The 15,911-nt window shown below is 50.8% G+C and overlaps 1 protein-coding gene across 4 annotated transcripts in view; it reads left to right on the top strand.

Annotated features, from left to right (window-relative positions):
* The window catches only part of SON (SON DNA and RNA binding protein), a 37,372-nt gene that overhangs the window by 372 nt on the left and 21,089 nt on the right, over positions 1 to 15,911 (top strand). For 3 of the 4 annotated variants that reach the window (XM_084201176.1, XM_084201174.1, XM_084201177.1), the window contains exons 1-3: positions 432 to 533; positions 1,166 to 1,329; positions 6,328 to 15,636. In XM_084201176.1, the coding sequence (XP_084057302.1) occupies positions 445 to 533; positions 1,166 to 1,329; positions 6,328 to 15,636 (9,562 nt within the window). In that variant the 5' untranslated portion in view covers positions 432 to 444. Of the gene's footprint in view, positions 1 to 431; positions 534 to 1,165; positions 1,330 to 6,327; positions 15,637 to 15,911 lie in introns of those variants that run through there. The other variant, XM_084201175.1, reaches the window with a different exon arrangement.

The raw sequence follows: 15,911 nt of genomic DNA, 5'->3' as shown, positions 1-15,911 counted from the left end.
GAGCGGCGGCGGCGGGGCGGCGTGTCTGTGTGGGGAAGGGGTCTGCGTGAGGCGGCGGTGTGGGCGCGGAGCGCCGGGGACTGGTTTAATGCTTTCACTGGGGGACGGGGACACGCTCGGGGCGGCTTTGCCGGTGGCGGCGGCGGCAGGCGCGGAGCGCGGGGGGGGCGGCGGGAGCGCCACAACATGGCGGCGGCGGCTGAGGGGACACGAGACCTTCCTTCCCCCCCCGCCGGAACCCGCCGCTGCTCTATGGCCCGTGCGCCGCGCTAGAGCGGCCGTTCGCAGCCGCACGCCGCCTCGGCCAATGGCGACAGGGCTTACAGCGAACGCAGCCAATCGCAAAGGGCGCTTACAGCGGGGACGTCAGCGCGCGCCCGGGGCCGCGGTGCACTGTGGGATGCTGGAGGCCTCGCGTCGGGGCAGGAAGGAAGGGGGGGTGTCATGGCGACGAATATCGAACAGATCCTTCGGTCCTTTGTGGTCAGCAAATTCCGGGAGATCCAGGAGGAGCAGCAACAGCAGCATGGCGGGTAACGGGGTGGTGGGGAGCGGCGGGGAAGGGCGCGGGGCAGAGAGAGACGGGCCGCGGCCTGAGGGTCGTGTCGGCGGCAACATGGCGGGGCCGGGGGGGTCGCGGCCGAGCGGGTGCCCTGAGGGAGACACGGCCCGGGGGCCGAGAGAAGACGGTGGTGGGACGCGCCCACCCGCTCTCTGCCCGATTTCGGTGCTGTCCTCTCGTCGGGCCGGGCGCCTGTATGTTTTGTCTGATTTACGGCTAAATTTGCCGAGTTTATCTCGTAAAAGAAGGAGAACCTTGGTAAGAGCTAGGAAAACCTGGAAGAGAGCGCGTTGCGTGTATTTATTTTGTGGAGGAAACCCCTACAAGGCCGTACGAGCACGGGGGATGTGGCACATTCCAAAATGTGGGTTTTTTTCCCTTGCGTGTCAGCCTCAGCAGTCACAGAGTGTCGGGGCTGAATAAACGGGAGTTAATCCAAAGGCAGACTTTTCCCTAAGAGCACACCTTTTTCAGGAGGCTGGAATACTGCTCTGAAGAGCGGGATATAAAAAAATGTATTTGAACGACAAAAAATGTCCCAAAAAATGCTCAAAATTGCTTGTGTTAAATTGATTGTTTTGTTTTGTTTTGTTTTTTGGTTAGTGTAAATGTGGAAGGCCAGCCCAATGGTGACACGATCCCAGCTGAGCAGGCCGGGCCTTCCGAAGCCTCTGGAGCTGCTGGGAGTTGTCAGAGTGATCAGATAGTGCAGAAAATAGAGGAAGTGCTCTCCGGAGCCCTCGGAACAGAGCTGCAGTGCAACCCAGGTAATAAAACTCCTTCTGACAAATCTGTTCTTGGTAAGAAGGTTGTGACTGTGCCTAAAATGGAATCAGATTTATAGAGATGAAAATGTGCTTCCTGGAGCTGCTCCTCTGACAAGTTGTGCGTTAAATGTAGTTAAATATTTTTTTTACTGTGATTTTTACGTCCAGAGGTGCCAGAGAAAGAAATTATTTCAAAATTGAGCTGTTTATATGTAAGCATTTGTATAAGGGAAAGTTTTTTCTTCCCAGTGCTGAAACAGATACATATTTTCCATATGTATGCCTATATGTGTCCATAAATTCTGTATTATTTTATATATATCTATTCCAGGGTCACTGTTCTTAGTACCAAAGCAAAGCTGATACTGATAGAAGCAGTTTCTGCTTTGGGTTGCTATTCAGGATTATTTTGAAAGAACATTTATTACAAACCAGATCTGTGATGAACTGTTCAGTCAAAAGATGGTTTGCTGTTACACAGTGTAGGTACTTATATTGCAGTCTTGCAAAGGGATTTTGATGTGTTAGTCTCAGATCTTGAATAAATTACTAGATTTTTAAAGCTAAAACGTCACATCTGAGTGTCCCCTCTTGTGGTACTGGTCCTTGCTGTCAGATTCTGACTGTGGAGGGTTGATGAGGTGATGAAAGCTGTAATTACTGCCGTTCTCATTTTTGGGAGTTCAAACACAGGTGACTGCAGTGTTCTGGGTGAGTACAGTTCCAGAGGCAGCACAGAAAAGTGTTCATTTCAGAGATTCTGCTGGCAGGAGTTTGGGATTGCTTTGGGGCTTTTTGCTCAGTGATTTGTGTACCTTGAGCATTTTCAAGTTTTTAATTTATGGTGTAGGAGCAGCACTTCAGGCTGACATGGGGAGATTTGGATAGGTTCTTGGTTGGTTGGTGATTTTTGTTGGTTTTGTGTGGTGATGTGATTTTTATTTTTGTTTGTTTATATTTTGTTGTGTTCTTGTGTGGAGGGCTGAGGCAAGGTCACATGGTAATAAAAAAGTGAGAGGTGTTAACTTGGAAGTTCATAAACTTACCCGTGGCAAACGTTCCCAGTGTCCATCTCTAAAAAGGAGTTGGACAAGAGGCATTATCTGATTATCTGAATAAAATGAATTATCTTTGCAGAAAAGTTCATTTTATAGAATCCCAGAATATCCTGAGCTGCAGGGACCCCCAGGGATGCCCCAGTGCCACCCCTGCCCTGCCCAGAGCCCACCAAGCCCAGCCTGGGCATCCCTGGCAGCGCTGGCCAAAGGCTCCTGGAGCTCTGGCAGCCTCGGGGCTGTGCCCATTGCCTGGGCAGCCTGGGCAGTGCCAGCACCCTCTGGGGAAGAGCCTTGCCCTGCTCTGCAGCCTGAGCTGCCCTGGCCCAGCCCCAGGCGCTCCCTGGTGCCGTCCCTGTGGCAGAGCAGAGCTCGGAGCTGTCCCTGCGCTGCCCCTCGGGAGGAGCTGCAGCCCCGGGGAGCTCTGACCTCAGGCTGCTCCAGGCTGAGCTGACCAAGGCACCTCGGGGGCTCCTCCAGACCCTTCCCCAGCCCCGTGTCCCTCCTGGTTGCCAGGGCACTGCTGACTCCAGCTGGCCGTGGACCAGGACCCCCAGGACCCTTCCCGCAGCTGTTTTCCATCCACACAGTCAGGGTTGCCCAGTCCAGCACTTCCCCCGTTCAACTCCACACAGTTGGGGATTGCCAGTCTCTCTGATTTGTTGAGGTCTTTCTGCAGGGCTTCTCTGCCCTCAGGAGGGTAAACAGCTCCTCCCCATTTAGTGTCTTCAGCAGACTAATTATCCCTTTGAGTCCTGTGCCCAGGTTGTTAGTGAAGATGTTGAAGAGAACTGGAGCCCTGCAGAACCCCACTAGTGACTGTTGAACAGTCAGTGACACCAGCAGTAGTGACTGGTGTCTGCCCCGTGTCACCCCATTCACTGTCACCATTGGTGCCCAACCTGTGGGCCAGTTCCTCACCCACTGAGTAATGCAGTTCTCCAGCTGTGGGCTGGACATTTTGTCCCTAAATTTGACTCTCATTACTGTTCACTCTCAATGCGTTCATAGCAGTGTTGGTACAAAAACTATTTCTAAGTTGCTTATCCCATAAATATGTACCTGCTGTACTTGTAGTGGAATCCTAAGTCATGTTCATTTAACAGTATTGCAGTTACCAAATGCTTTTGCAAGATTTTGGGTACTAGAAAATAGTGAGCTTTGGAATCACAGATTCTAATTGGAGGGTCTGTTTTGCTGCCCTGGCCTGTATAAAATAGAATCATTGAAAAGAACATGCAAGCAGACTCCAATGTACAGCTCATATTTCACAGAAATCCCAGCAAGTTGCCTTTAACGAAGTGCCTTTCTCTTGAAAACATGGCACTAGGGCTCCAGAAGGGCAAGGACCTAACAAAGGTTAAATCCAGAGGGAAATGAGGTACAGAATAAAAAGGTGGTGATGGACATCCCGGCCTCCCTCTTTCCCTTCCCCATCAGTGTTCTGCTTGTCCCCACAGTCATCTGAATTTGTTACTTTCCTATTGGAAGCAAATGCTCTCAGAGGAACATGCAGCTTTGCAGCTGCAGTCCTGCCTGTCCCAGTAGCTCTTCCAGCCTGCAGTGCCTTAAAGCGGTTTTGGGATTGGGAGCATAGATGCTCTTTTCCCAAATTTGTTAGACCGTAGTGAGTAACTTGGTCAGTAAATACAGAAGGAATTTCTAACACAGCAGCAGCACTGGACTCACTCAGGGGTTAAAGCACAACAGGGAAGAGTGGCTGGTCAGGTCTCATAGCATAAATCCCCACTTTGGTAATTTGTTTGGGAAATGGGAATTTTTGTTTATTTTCCATGTGCGGCATTAGGGGTTTGAAAGCACCTCCAGCCTGCTGTTAGAATGTGCTGCCCTCTGAGTGGGTGGAGGGGCGCACACCTCCTGTGCCCTGCTCAGGTGAGAGCCCACCTGCAGAGCTGCCCCAGCCCTGGGCCCAGCCCAGGGAGGAGCTGGAGCTGCTGCAGAGAGCCCAGAGGAGGCTCCAGGATGAGCAGAGGGCTGGAGCAGCTCTGCTGGCAGGAAAGGCTGGCACAGCTGGCATTGCTCACCTGCACAGGAGAAGCTTTGGGCTGAGCTCAGGGTGGCCTTGCAGGGCCTGGAGGAGCCCCAGGAAAGCTGGAGAGAGACAATTTCCAGGGGATGCAGGGGCAGGACACAGGGGAGTCATAAAATGGTTTGGGCTGGAAGAGGACCTTGTAGATTCTCTTGTTCCAAAGCCCCTGACATGAGCAGGGACACTGTTCACTATCCTGGGTTATTACAAAGCCTGTCAAGCCTGGCCTTGAACACCTCCAGGGATGGGACAGCTTCCCTGGGCAGCCTGTGCCAGGGCCTCACCTCCCTCATAGCGGAGAATTTTTTCCTAAGATCTAATCTAACCCTACTCTCCCTCATTTTGAACCCACTGTCCCTTGTCCTGTCACTGCAGGCTTTTGTCAGTAGTATTCCACCACCTTTACTATACTTCCAGGTGCTAAAGGGTCATGGTTAGGTCACCTGAAGTCTCTCCAGGTTGAACAATGCCAGCTGTCCCAGCCTTTCCTGCCAGCAGAGCTGCTCCAGCCCTCTGCTCATCCTGGAGCCTCCTCTGGGCTCTGCAGCAACTCCAGCTCCTCCCTGGGCTGGGCCCAGGGCTGGGGCAGCTCTGCAGGTGGGCTCTCACCTGTGGGGCACAGGGACACAATCCCAATCCCTCTCCTGGTCCCAGCTGGGGGCTCAGCCCAGGGCATGGGGGGCTCAGGGCTGGGGCAGGTCCAGCTCTCCCAGGGCTGCTTCCTCTGCATCCCAGCCTGGATGGATCCTGGGCTTGCCCCGACCCAAGTGCAGCCCCTGACCTTGTTAAATCTCAGCAGATTCCCATGGGGCACTTCTTGAGTTTGTCCATGTCCCTCTGGATGGCCACATCCTTGGGAAGTATCACCTGCCCCTGCAAATTGGTGTCACCTGCAAACCTGCTGAGGATGCACTTGATCCTTCTGTCATTAATGAAGATATTAAGTAACACTGATTCATTAATGAAGCTATTAAGTAACACTGGTCTCAGTACAGACTCCTGAGGGACACCACTGGTCACTGATGTCCATCAGGATTCTGAGCTTTTGACCACTGTCCTCTGGACATGACCATCCAGACAAGTGCTAATGCACCTGACAGTGCACTTGTCAAATTCTTCACTCCAGTTTGGAGAGAAGAATGTTGTGGGGACACTTGGTCAAATACTTTACAGAAGTCCAGATAAATGTAATCTGTAGCTCTTCCCTTGCCCACTGGTGTAGCCAGTCCACCACAGAAGGTCAGACAGGATTTTCCCTTTGTGAAGCCATGCTGGTTGTTTCAAATCACATCCCTGTCCTCCATGTGCCTTAGCAGAGCTTCTAGGAGGATCCGTTCCATGTACTTCCCAGCACGGAGGTGAGGCTGACAGGGTGGTAGTTTCCAGAAACATCCTCTCTTCCCTTCATTAAGGGAATGGGTTTTCACGGCCATAGGGCAAGGTTAGGTCATGTATTAGGAGAAGATTCTTCCCTATGAGAGTGGGGAGGCCCTGGCACAGGGTGCCCAGAACAGCTGTGGCCACCCCTGGATCCCTGGCAGTGTCCCAGGGGGTGGAACAAGATGAGTTTTGAGGTCCTTTCCCACCTAAACCATTCCATGACTATGATACTACTCAGAAAAGAGCTGTATTCTCTCTGGGCCTCTGTCCTGACTAACAAGATTTGGGTAATTTTTGGAAAGAAGTGTTATTTTATTGCTTAAAGTAACTCTGAGAGGAAGGAAAGAGCTGGAAAGGGAGTGTGTCCTGTTTGTGTGTGGTAGTTCAGTGAATTGGGCATGGTTTGCAAATGTAATTGTTTTGTACCACTGTCCATGTACTTTACATCTAGTCTGAAAGAATTTTTATATGCAGTTGTACAAATGTTTACAAGGTAAATGTCATTTTTTCTAGATGTAGACAAAAATACTGTGAAAAATAGTGCTCAGTCTACAAAAAGGAGCTCTACAGGTGAAGATGAAATTCCTAGGAAAAAAGCAAAGAAAAACAAGAAGCACAAAAGCAAGAAGAAGAAGAAAAAGAAGAAGAAAAGGAAGAAAGAGAAGAAGCATAAAAAGCAACCAAAGGAATCCAAGTTAAGTGCACGTCCCGGAGAGCCTGCGGGCGTGCAGTTGGCCCCTCACTTGGTGCCAGAGCAGCCCAGCTCCCAAGTGAATGTACAGCATGGAGTGTTTGCAGAAGCAAACCTGGCTGGCCACGTGCAGCCAGAACTGTGCTCTAAACCAGCTGAGGGGCTTGATAATCAAGCTTTAGGACTTGTTTCTCATTCAGTGACTGATTCTCAGCAATCTGCAGAAAATCTTGGAAGTGGGGAGGGGACTTTGTGTGCAGCAAATCCCCCGTTTAATTTAGAAAGCATCCAGTCTAATATCCCAGAAAATACTAGTATAGCTCAAACTAGAATTTGCACTAGCGAAGAACAAATTCAACAGTCCCATGAAAATATTTGTCCTGTAGCTATTAATGCCAGTGTTGTTGATACTGGAAATAATACTTGGTCCAGCATCCCATCTGGAATTGTCAGTAAATCAGAGATTCAGAAAGATTCAGTAGAAGCACTGGGAGGTACAGAAGTCACTCTGAAATCTCAAGGCATTGGGGAAGTAAAAGCTTTGGACGCAGCTCTGGAGCCTGAGGCCATGGAGGTGTTGACTTACTCAGAAGCCTCTCATCAGTCTGTGTCTCAGAGGGCAGCACAGGGGTTGGAAACAGCTTCAGAATCCTTGTCCTTGGCAAGTGGTTTGACAACAACCCCTACACCTGCAAATTGGGCACATCCAGGTGCTGTGACTGTAGCTCACGTGGCTGTGGCTGGGCAAGAAGTGAAAATTCCAGAAACAACTGAAAAATCTCTGCACATGGGAAATGTGAGAAGTGTGGAGAGACCTTTGGAACTGGGGGGTGCAAGCAGAACTTTGGAGCCATCCCTGCAGCCCTCAGTTGTATCTGGGAGTTTGAGCATGACACAGGGCAGCCCTCTGGAGGCTTCCAGTGTTTTGAAAGCAGGTGTACCTTTGCAACATCCTTTGACAATATCTGCAGCCACTCCTGTGACCCACATGGAAATAAGTGCCAAAACACCTCCAGGACCAGGAGCTGTTACAAAAATGAAGGATATGGAACCAGTTATGGGGAGTGTGAAAGCTTTAGAAACAACCATGGAACCTGTTGGAGCAAAAGACGTCAGAGCAGCTCATGAAAGTCTGCAAGGCAAAGGTGTGGAAGGTACCACTGGTTCTGCAACAGTGCTGGGTGCATCAGGAATATCCCTACAACATGGAGTCTTGACAGATACAAGGAGTGTGGACAGAACCCAGGGATCTGCACTTTCAGCAGGATTGACAGGCATGAACGTGGTTGCAGAGACAAGAGGATTAGGAGTACCTTCAGAATGTGCAGCGGTTGTACAGACCTTCATTCCCCAAACAGCTCCAGAAGTCCACATGGCAGAGGGTTTTAGAAGTCCACGAGCAAAAGAGTCAGAATGTACTTCATTGCTGAGAGAATCAAGACCTGAGAGTGAATCACATGTGAGAGGTTTGGTACCTTCCCTGTCTTTGCAGAGGGAAAACACACAAGGTCCAGGAGGAGTCCTGAGACCAGTGACTGTGGTGGAAGCAAAAACTTTTAACCCAGCTTCAATGTCCTTACAAGTAGAAGGTGTAAAAGCTTCAGAAGAAGCTATGCATTGTGGGACTGTTGCAAGTCCAAGACTTCCTGCCTTAGAAAGGACTCCGGAACCGGTGGTTGCATGTGAAAGCGTGGAACCAGTTAGAGAGGTTGAGGGATCAGCAGGGGTGATGTCATGGCAAGCCACAGCAGAGAGAGAACCTCTCCATGCAAGCCAGACAGAGAGTTCCATCAGTGCACAGTCACAGATCATGACGCACACAGGACCATCACAAACTGAGGTACTGAGGAAGAGAAAGGATTCGGAACATGTTCCAGAAGCAGAGACAAGGAGCAGAGAAGCAATCCTAGAAACTGTGCAAACTTCAGAAACCAGTTCAAAATCTATTCAGGAACAAATAGTAGGTCACTCAGCAGCAGTATTGGAGTCTTTGTCCAGAGTGGAAGAAAACATGGCATCAGGAGTACTGACAGATATGCAAACTCAGGGATCTACTGTAGAACATGAAATTGCAGCAAGGAGGACCAGCACCCAAGGAAATGAGCTCTCAGAAATGGAGAAAGCAAAATATTTGGAGCCAGCATCAGAAGGAATGAGCATGAAAGAGTCTGCAACAGTAGAGGTGAAAGGTTCTGGAACAGGTGAAGCGCTTGAGGTACCCACTGGTGATGCTTCAGCAGCTGTTCCAGAGTACTTGAATGTTGAAAAGCAGCAAGATCTTCAGGTAGTTCTAGAAGCAAAACCTGCTGCAGAATGGAAGAGTTCAGAAGAGGCTCCAGAAATCTTGGGTGTTTCTGAAATCAAATCTTCTGAAGCAGTTCCAAAACCAGGGGATGTGAAAGGCCTCGAAACCACACTGGAACATGAAGTGACAGCCGAGGTACAATATGTAGAAGGAGTACAGAGTCAACAGGTGGAGGATATGGTGATTGAGAAGGAAGATGCTGAGCATACTCAAACATCTGAGCCTTTAGTAGCAGAAACTGTTTTTAGTTCTTCACATGCAGCAGAGGAAAAAGTTTCAGCAGGGACTCCTGTAGCAGAAACACAAGATTTGGAAACAGCTCCTCGGACTGATGTAGAGCTGAAAGATGCAGAAGCAGCTGCAGGGTTGGAGGCAGAGACAAAAGATTTGGAAGCAGGTCCAGCACCTGAGACTGATGCAGAAGCAGGTCCAGAACTTATAGAGGAAGGCCAGTTGGAAGACACTCCAGAGGCTGAGGATGTCAAAGAAGCAACTCCCGAAGAGGACTCTGAGAAAAGAGACTCGGAAACATCCGATGTGCAGCCTGATGTGGCAGCACGAATGAAGGAGACTCTCATGAGGCTTGAGAATGTAATTGAAAAAAGTAGTCATAGAACCAGTGAGAAAAAACATGATTCAAAGAAACAGAAAAGGAGCCGTTCCAAGTCTCAGTCCAGGTCTAGGAAGCGGAAGAAAAAATCAAGGTCACGTTCCACTTCCAGGCGTTTGACCTCTAAAAGAGCACGTTCTAGGAGCAGAAACTATTCAGTTTCCAGAAAAAAGCATTCCAAATCTAGGTCCCGGTCTGTGGAGAAGAGAGAGAGAAGAATGTCTTCCCGGCGGTCCAGGCGCAGACATTCTAGGTCATCTGACCGCTACAGGTCTAAATCCAGATCAGCAGAAAAGAGATTGTCCAGACGGAGACGTTCCAGGTCGTCTGACCACTACAGGTCTAAATCCAGGTCAGTGGAGAAGCGATTGTCCTCCCGAAGGTCCAGACGCAGACGCTCCAGGTCGTCTGATCGCTACAGATCCAAGTCCAGGTCCGTGGAGAAGCGGCTGTCCTCCCGAAGATCTGGGCGCAGACGTTCCAGGTCTTCCGACCGCTACAGGTCTAAGTCGCGGTCAGTGGAGAAGCGGCTGTCCTCCCGAAGGTCCGGGCGCAGACGTTCCAGGTCTTCTGACCACTACAGATCCAAGTCCAGGTCAGCGGAGAAGCGATTGTCCTCCCGAAGGTCCAGGCGGAGACGTTCCAGGTCTTCTGACCGCTACAGATCCAAGTCCAGGTCAGCGGAGAAGCGGCTGTCCTCCCGAAGGTCTGGGCGCAGACGTTCCAGGTCGTCCGACCGCTACAGATCCAAGTCACGGTCAGCGGAAAAGAGGTTGTCCTCCTGGCGATCCCGCCGCAGACATTCCAGGTCCTCTGACCGTTCGAAATCTAGATCCAGGTCTTCAGAAAAGGGAGGAGGCAAAGAATACTCCTGGAGGTTCAGACATCGGTCTGGTTCCTCTGATCGTTCAAAATCCAGGTCAAGATCCGTTGAGAAAAGAGGTCGGAAGGCATCTGTGCGGAGGTCCAAGCATCAGCGCTCAAAGTCCTCGGATCGCTACAAGTCTCGATCCAGGTCAGTAGAAAAAAGGGATCGAAAGCAATCATCGCGGAAGTCTAAACGTCAGCGCTCCAAGTCCTCTGACCGTTACAAGTCTAGATCCAAATCAGTGGAAAAAAAGAAGGAATCCTCACGAAAATCCAAGCGTAGACGCTCAAAATCTTCTGAACGTTACAAGTCTAGGTCTAGGTCTGTCGAAAAAAAGCGCAAGGAGTCTTCAAAAAAATCCAAACGGAAACGTTCCAAGTCCTCTGACAGTGTTAAGTCAAGGTCCAAGTCTGTAGAAAAAAAAGATAAGTTATCCTCAGCAAAGTCCAGTAGCAAGCATGAATCTTCTGAACTTCAGGAGTCAGCCAAAGGTCTTGATGAAGATGTTCCTCAATCTTCTTTTGGAAGTGAAGGTAAATCTTCTAATGGTCCCACATCAGTAGCTTTGTCTGATGAAGGAGTAAATGGCCCAGTGCTGCCGCCGTCATTTGGAAGTGGATTATCCAAAACTTCAGAGAGCCTTGAGGGAAGGTCCTCATCTGTTGAAAAAACAGCAGATCTGCAGCATTCTGCCACATCTGAATTTGATACCTCCAAAACCCCAGATGACCAGGAATTGAGATCCACATCTGTGGAAAAAACACAGGATCCAGAGCTGTCCATGACATCTGAAAATGGATCAACTGAAAAAGCAGCAGCTCTGGAGTCTTCATTGCTACCTGAACTTCCATACTCCACATCCAGGTCAAGATCCTCATCTGTTGAAAAAAGGGGAGAACTAGAAACTTCTTCAGTAGCAGAATTTCATGGCTCTGCATCCCGTGGAGGTGAGTCCAGAACTGCACCTCTCAAAGAAGTAGAAGGTCCAGAGCTTCCTCCAGCACTTAAAAGAGACTTGGAAGTTCAGTCATCTCTCCTGTCCGAAGGTGGGGTCTCCAACTTGTCTGATGGTCATGATTCACAGCATCTCCCTGGTGAACACAAAGAACTTTCACAGGTCCTGCAAGTACCTGAACGTGAGTCTTCCCAGCTGCCTGACAGCCCTGGAGGAATGGAAGCTCAGAGGCCTTTCCTGCCACCTGAAATGATCCGCCCTGTGATCCCTGATGGCTGTGAGTCAGGCCAGATGCAGGAGCCTTCTCTGGCTTCTGATGGTGGACACTTTGTGTCTCCTGATGGACATGGATCAGGATCCAGCTTCGCTGCACCAATAGAGGAGCATCCATTGTCTGTAGGCGAGTCCTTTAAGTCACCACATGGAAATGAACAAAGTTTTTTATCTGTTGAAAAAGTCAAGACTCCAGATGTTTCTCTGACATCTGTGCGTGGTTCTGTTGAGGTGTCTGCTGACGTCATTTCAGTGTCTTCTTTTGAAGTTCATGAGTCCAGATCATCTGTTGACAAAGCTTTAGATGGTCCAACCCTTCCTCAAGTGCTTGAGGTCGACTGCTCCAGACCTTTGGAAATGCACGAATCAAGATATCTAACTGGAAAAATAGATGGTGCAGGATCTTTGATGATGTCTAAAAGTGGGATTCCCATATGCCACGATGGCCACAAAGCAAGGTACAACTCCTTTGAGCAAACAGAGAGTGCAGAACTGTCAGTGGCATCTGAGCTCCGGTGTTCCATCTTACCTGAAGGCTATAAATTGACATCTGCTGCAGTTGAAAAAGTGGAAACCCAGAAGCCTTCTCTCTCACTGGAAAGTGGCTTCTCTGTGTCTGCTGACGGTTGTGAATCAGTGGGCACACCTGAAAAACTGCAGCCCCCAGTGACTGCTGTGCCATCAGAAGGTGGGGTTCTGCTCTTGCCCGACAGTCATGACCTGAGACCCGTCCCTGCTGAGAAAGCAGAAATGCTCAATTCATCTGAACTGAAACACCTGGCATCCCCCGATGGCTACAAGCTGAGATCTGTCTACAGTGAAGAAGTACAGGTGCAGGAGCCCATTCTGATACGGGAAAGCAGGTGTTCTGTTGCCTCTGATGGTCATGAATTGGCATCCACCACTTCTGAAAGAGCTGAGGAGCCTTCTCTAGTGTCTGAAAATGAGTACACAATAGGGCTTGATGGCCCGGAGTTGACATCAACCCCTGCTGAAAAAACGGAGCTGCGGAAGCTTTATCAGATGCCTGAAGAACGAAGTCTGGAGTCCATTGACAGCCGGGACCTGCAGTCACCCTCTGCTGAAGAGACACAGGTACAACTGCCTGCTCTGGTGTCTGAAAATGAACATGCCATGTCCTGGGTGGGCCAGGAGTTGAGGTCCAGCTCTCCTGAGAAGGCAGAGGTGCAGGAGGAGGCTGTGGTTCCGGACAGTGCTGTGTCTTCTAAAGATCACAGATTGGCCTCTTTCTTAGCTGGCAAACCAGAAGTGCGGGAGCGTTCTCTGCTGCCTGAAAGTGAATATGGTGAGTCTCCTGAGGGCCAGGAGGTGACGGCCAGCCCTGCTGAGAAGGAGGTGCAAGAACCTTCTTTGACACCTGGCAGTGAATGTTCCATCTTCTCTCAAGGCCAAATACTGCAGTCTGGCCCCACTGAAAGCACAGCAGTGCAGGAGCCAGTGCTGGTCCCAGACAACCAGTACGCTGCGTCTCCCAAGGGGCAGGAGGTGCTCTGTGCGTACACCGAAAAACCTGACGTGCAGGAGTGTTCTCTTCTGTCTGAAAGCGAGTACGAGGCATCCCCCAAAAGGCATAATTTGAGATCCAGTTCTGCTGAAAAAGAAGAATTGGAGGAGCATTCCGAAGCATCTGAAAGTGAAAGTTCAATATCCACTGATAGCCAGGAGTTGCAGCCTGCTGTTGCTGGAAAAACAGAGGGGCAGGAGTTGTCCTTGTCTGAAGGTGAATGTTCCATGACTCCTGAATGTCAGGAGCTGCAGTCCAGCCCTGCTGAAAGAGTTCTAGCCAAGGAACCTTCTCTGACATCTGAACGTGCTCTGTCACCTGAAGAGTGCGAGTCAGGATCGGCGCGTGCTGAGGAAACAGAGGGTGTGGATTCCGCTGTGACAGCTGAACGTGACCATCTCTTTTTCGAGAGCCAGGAGATGAGTTTCACCTCTCTTCAGAAAGCAGATGTGAGGGACCGTTCTCCAACACCTGAAAATGAACATGGAGAATCTCCTGATCGGCAGGAGTTGAGATTCACCACCGCGGAAAAAGTAGATGGTCTTGAACCCTTGACACTGAACGATAGAGCCTCCATGTCCCCTGATGGCAGCAACTTGAATTCCATCCCTGTGGAAAAAATGGATCATGCAATGCCTTCTTTAGTGCCTGAAGGGCGCTCAGTGTCTCCTGATAACTGCAGTATGGGCCCTGGAGAAGAAACGGGGGATCTGGAGCCCTCTGTGAGATCTGAGCGTAGATACTCCACATCCTCCTATCAGGAAGGTCACGAGCCAAGGTCTCCCATGGAGGAAGAGGGTCTGGAGTCCTCTGTGACTTCTGAACATAGACAGTCCCTGTCCCCTGAGGGCCATGACCAGAAGTCTATTGCAGATGAAGAAATGGATGATCTGGAGAGGCGTTCCACATCTGATGAGCACGAGTCGAGATCTAGCCTTGGTGAAGAAGCAGAGGATCTGGAGCAGCCTTTGACAACAGAACGTAGGTGCTCTGAGTCCTCTGATGAGCACGAGTCAAGGTCAACCACTGGAGAAGAGGCAGAGGATGCAGAGACCTCCTTGGCAGCTGAAAGAAGAGACTCTGTATCCTCTGATGACCGTGAGTCGAGGTCTGCTGCTGGGGAAGATGTAGAAGATGGAGAGCCCTCCTTGGCAGCTGAACGTAGACACTCCACATCTTCTGATGACCGTGAATCGAGGTCTTCAGCTGATGAAGAAGCAGAGGATGTGACAGCTGAACATCGCTCTGTGTCTCCTGATGGACGTGAGTCAAGGTCAACCGTTGGTGAGGAAGCAGAGGACCAGGAGCTCTCTTTGACAGCTGAACGGAGACACTCCACATCTTCAGATGAACAGGAGTCAAGGTCTACTGCTGGTGAAGATGCAGAAGATGTGGAACCCTCCTCAGCAGCTGAACAAAGAGATTCCACCTCATCAGACGAGCAAGAGTCAAGGTCTACTGCCGGTGAAGAAGCTGAGGATGTGGAACCTCTGACAGCTGAACACAGACGTTCCGCATCCCCTGATGGGGCTGAGTCAAGATCTACTACTGCTGAAGAAGAAGGAGAGGATGCAGAGCCCTCCTTGACAGCTGAACAAAGAGAGTCCACATCGTCAGATGAGCATGAGTCAGAGTCTTCCAGTGGTGAAGAGGAGGGAGAGGAGGCAGAACCCTCTTTGGCAGATGAGGAGAAGCAGGATTCCGTGCCTCTTGAGCAGTCAGAGGAACAGGACTCTTCCCTTGTCCCTGAAAGCAGACGTTCTGAGTCTTCCGAGCGTGAAAAATCCAGATCCAAATCTGTTGATAAAGCATCTGACAAAGAGTCTCCACAGAGATCTGTAAGCAGGCACTCAAAGTCTCCTGCTCACCAAAAGAGTCGATCCACTTCTGTGGAAAAAACAGCGGACAAAGAGTCGGTGCGGAGGTACAGACGGAGACGCTCCAGGTCCACGGCTCGCCAGAGGAGCCAGTCAACCTCTGTGGAGAAAACAGCGGACAAGGAATCCTCCCGCAGGTCCAGGCGGAGACGCTCCAGGTCCGCTGCTCGCCAGAGGAGCCAGTCCAAGTCTGTGGAGAAGGCAGCAGACAAGGAGTCCTCGCGCAGGTCCAGGAGCCGGCGCTCCAGGTCCTCCCAGCGCAGGTCCAAGAGATACGACACGGACTCGCGCTCCAGGCGGAATCGCTCCAGGTCGGCCACGCGGAGGAGAGCGTCCAGATCTCGGTCCAGCTCCCTGTCACGTTCCAGGCACAGGAGGAGAAGCAGGTCGAGGTCGGCGTCACGAAGGCGGCGTTCCTTGTCCAGAGACAGGCGCAAGAGGTCTCAGAGAAACAGATCGAGGTCTACTGATAGGAGGAGGAGACGATCCGACTCCAGGGACCGCAGGATATCGCTGCGCTTGCGGAGCAGGAGTCGGACCCCTCTGCGGCAGAGGCGCTCGCGCTCCCGGGGGAGGAGGCGCAGCTCCAGCAGGTCCCCGATCCGGCTGCGGCGCTCGCGCTCCTCGGGGAGGAGGCGCTACAGCAGATCCCCCGACCGGCGCCGCTCCAGGTCCTCCGAGTTCTCCAGCAGGTCACCCAAACGTCTTACAGACCTGGGTAAGTGCTTTGCTCTCCCTGGTTCCGTGGGGAGGTGGGAGTGGGTGGGTTTGCACAGTCTGATTTTAGCTCTGGAGCATTCATAAGGGATTTCTTAGAAGTCACTCTGTGCATTAATCACTGCAGGCAGTGACTTCCAGCAGGAAGGTTTATGTTGGAGAGGAATCAATGCTGAGCATTTGAATGGAAGCCTCTTTAGAGCCAGTTTTACCTTGGTTCTAGAGCTTTTGTACAAAAGTAGCGTGTTTCAGCCTCAAGGAACATTCTGAGTAATA

The sequence above is a fragment of the Fringilla coelebs genome, assembly GCF_963513975.1.
Source record: "Fringilla coelebs genome assembly, chromosome: 2".
Lineage (NCBI taxonomy): Eukaryota > Metazoa > Chordata > Aves > Passeriformes > Fringillidae > Fringilla > Fringilla coelebs.
The sequence above is the reverse complement of the archived record's forward strand: the minus strand, read 5'-3'. Positions and strand labels throughout refer to the sequence as shown.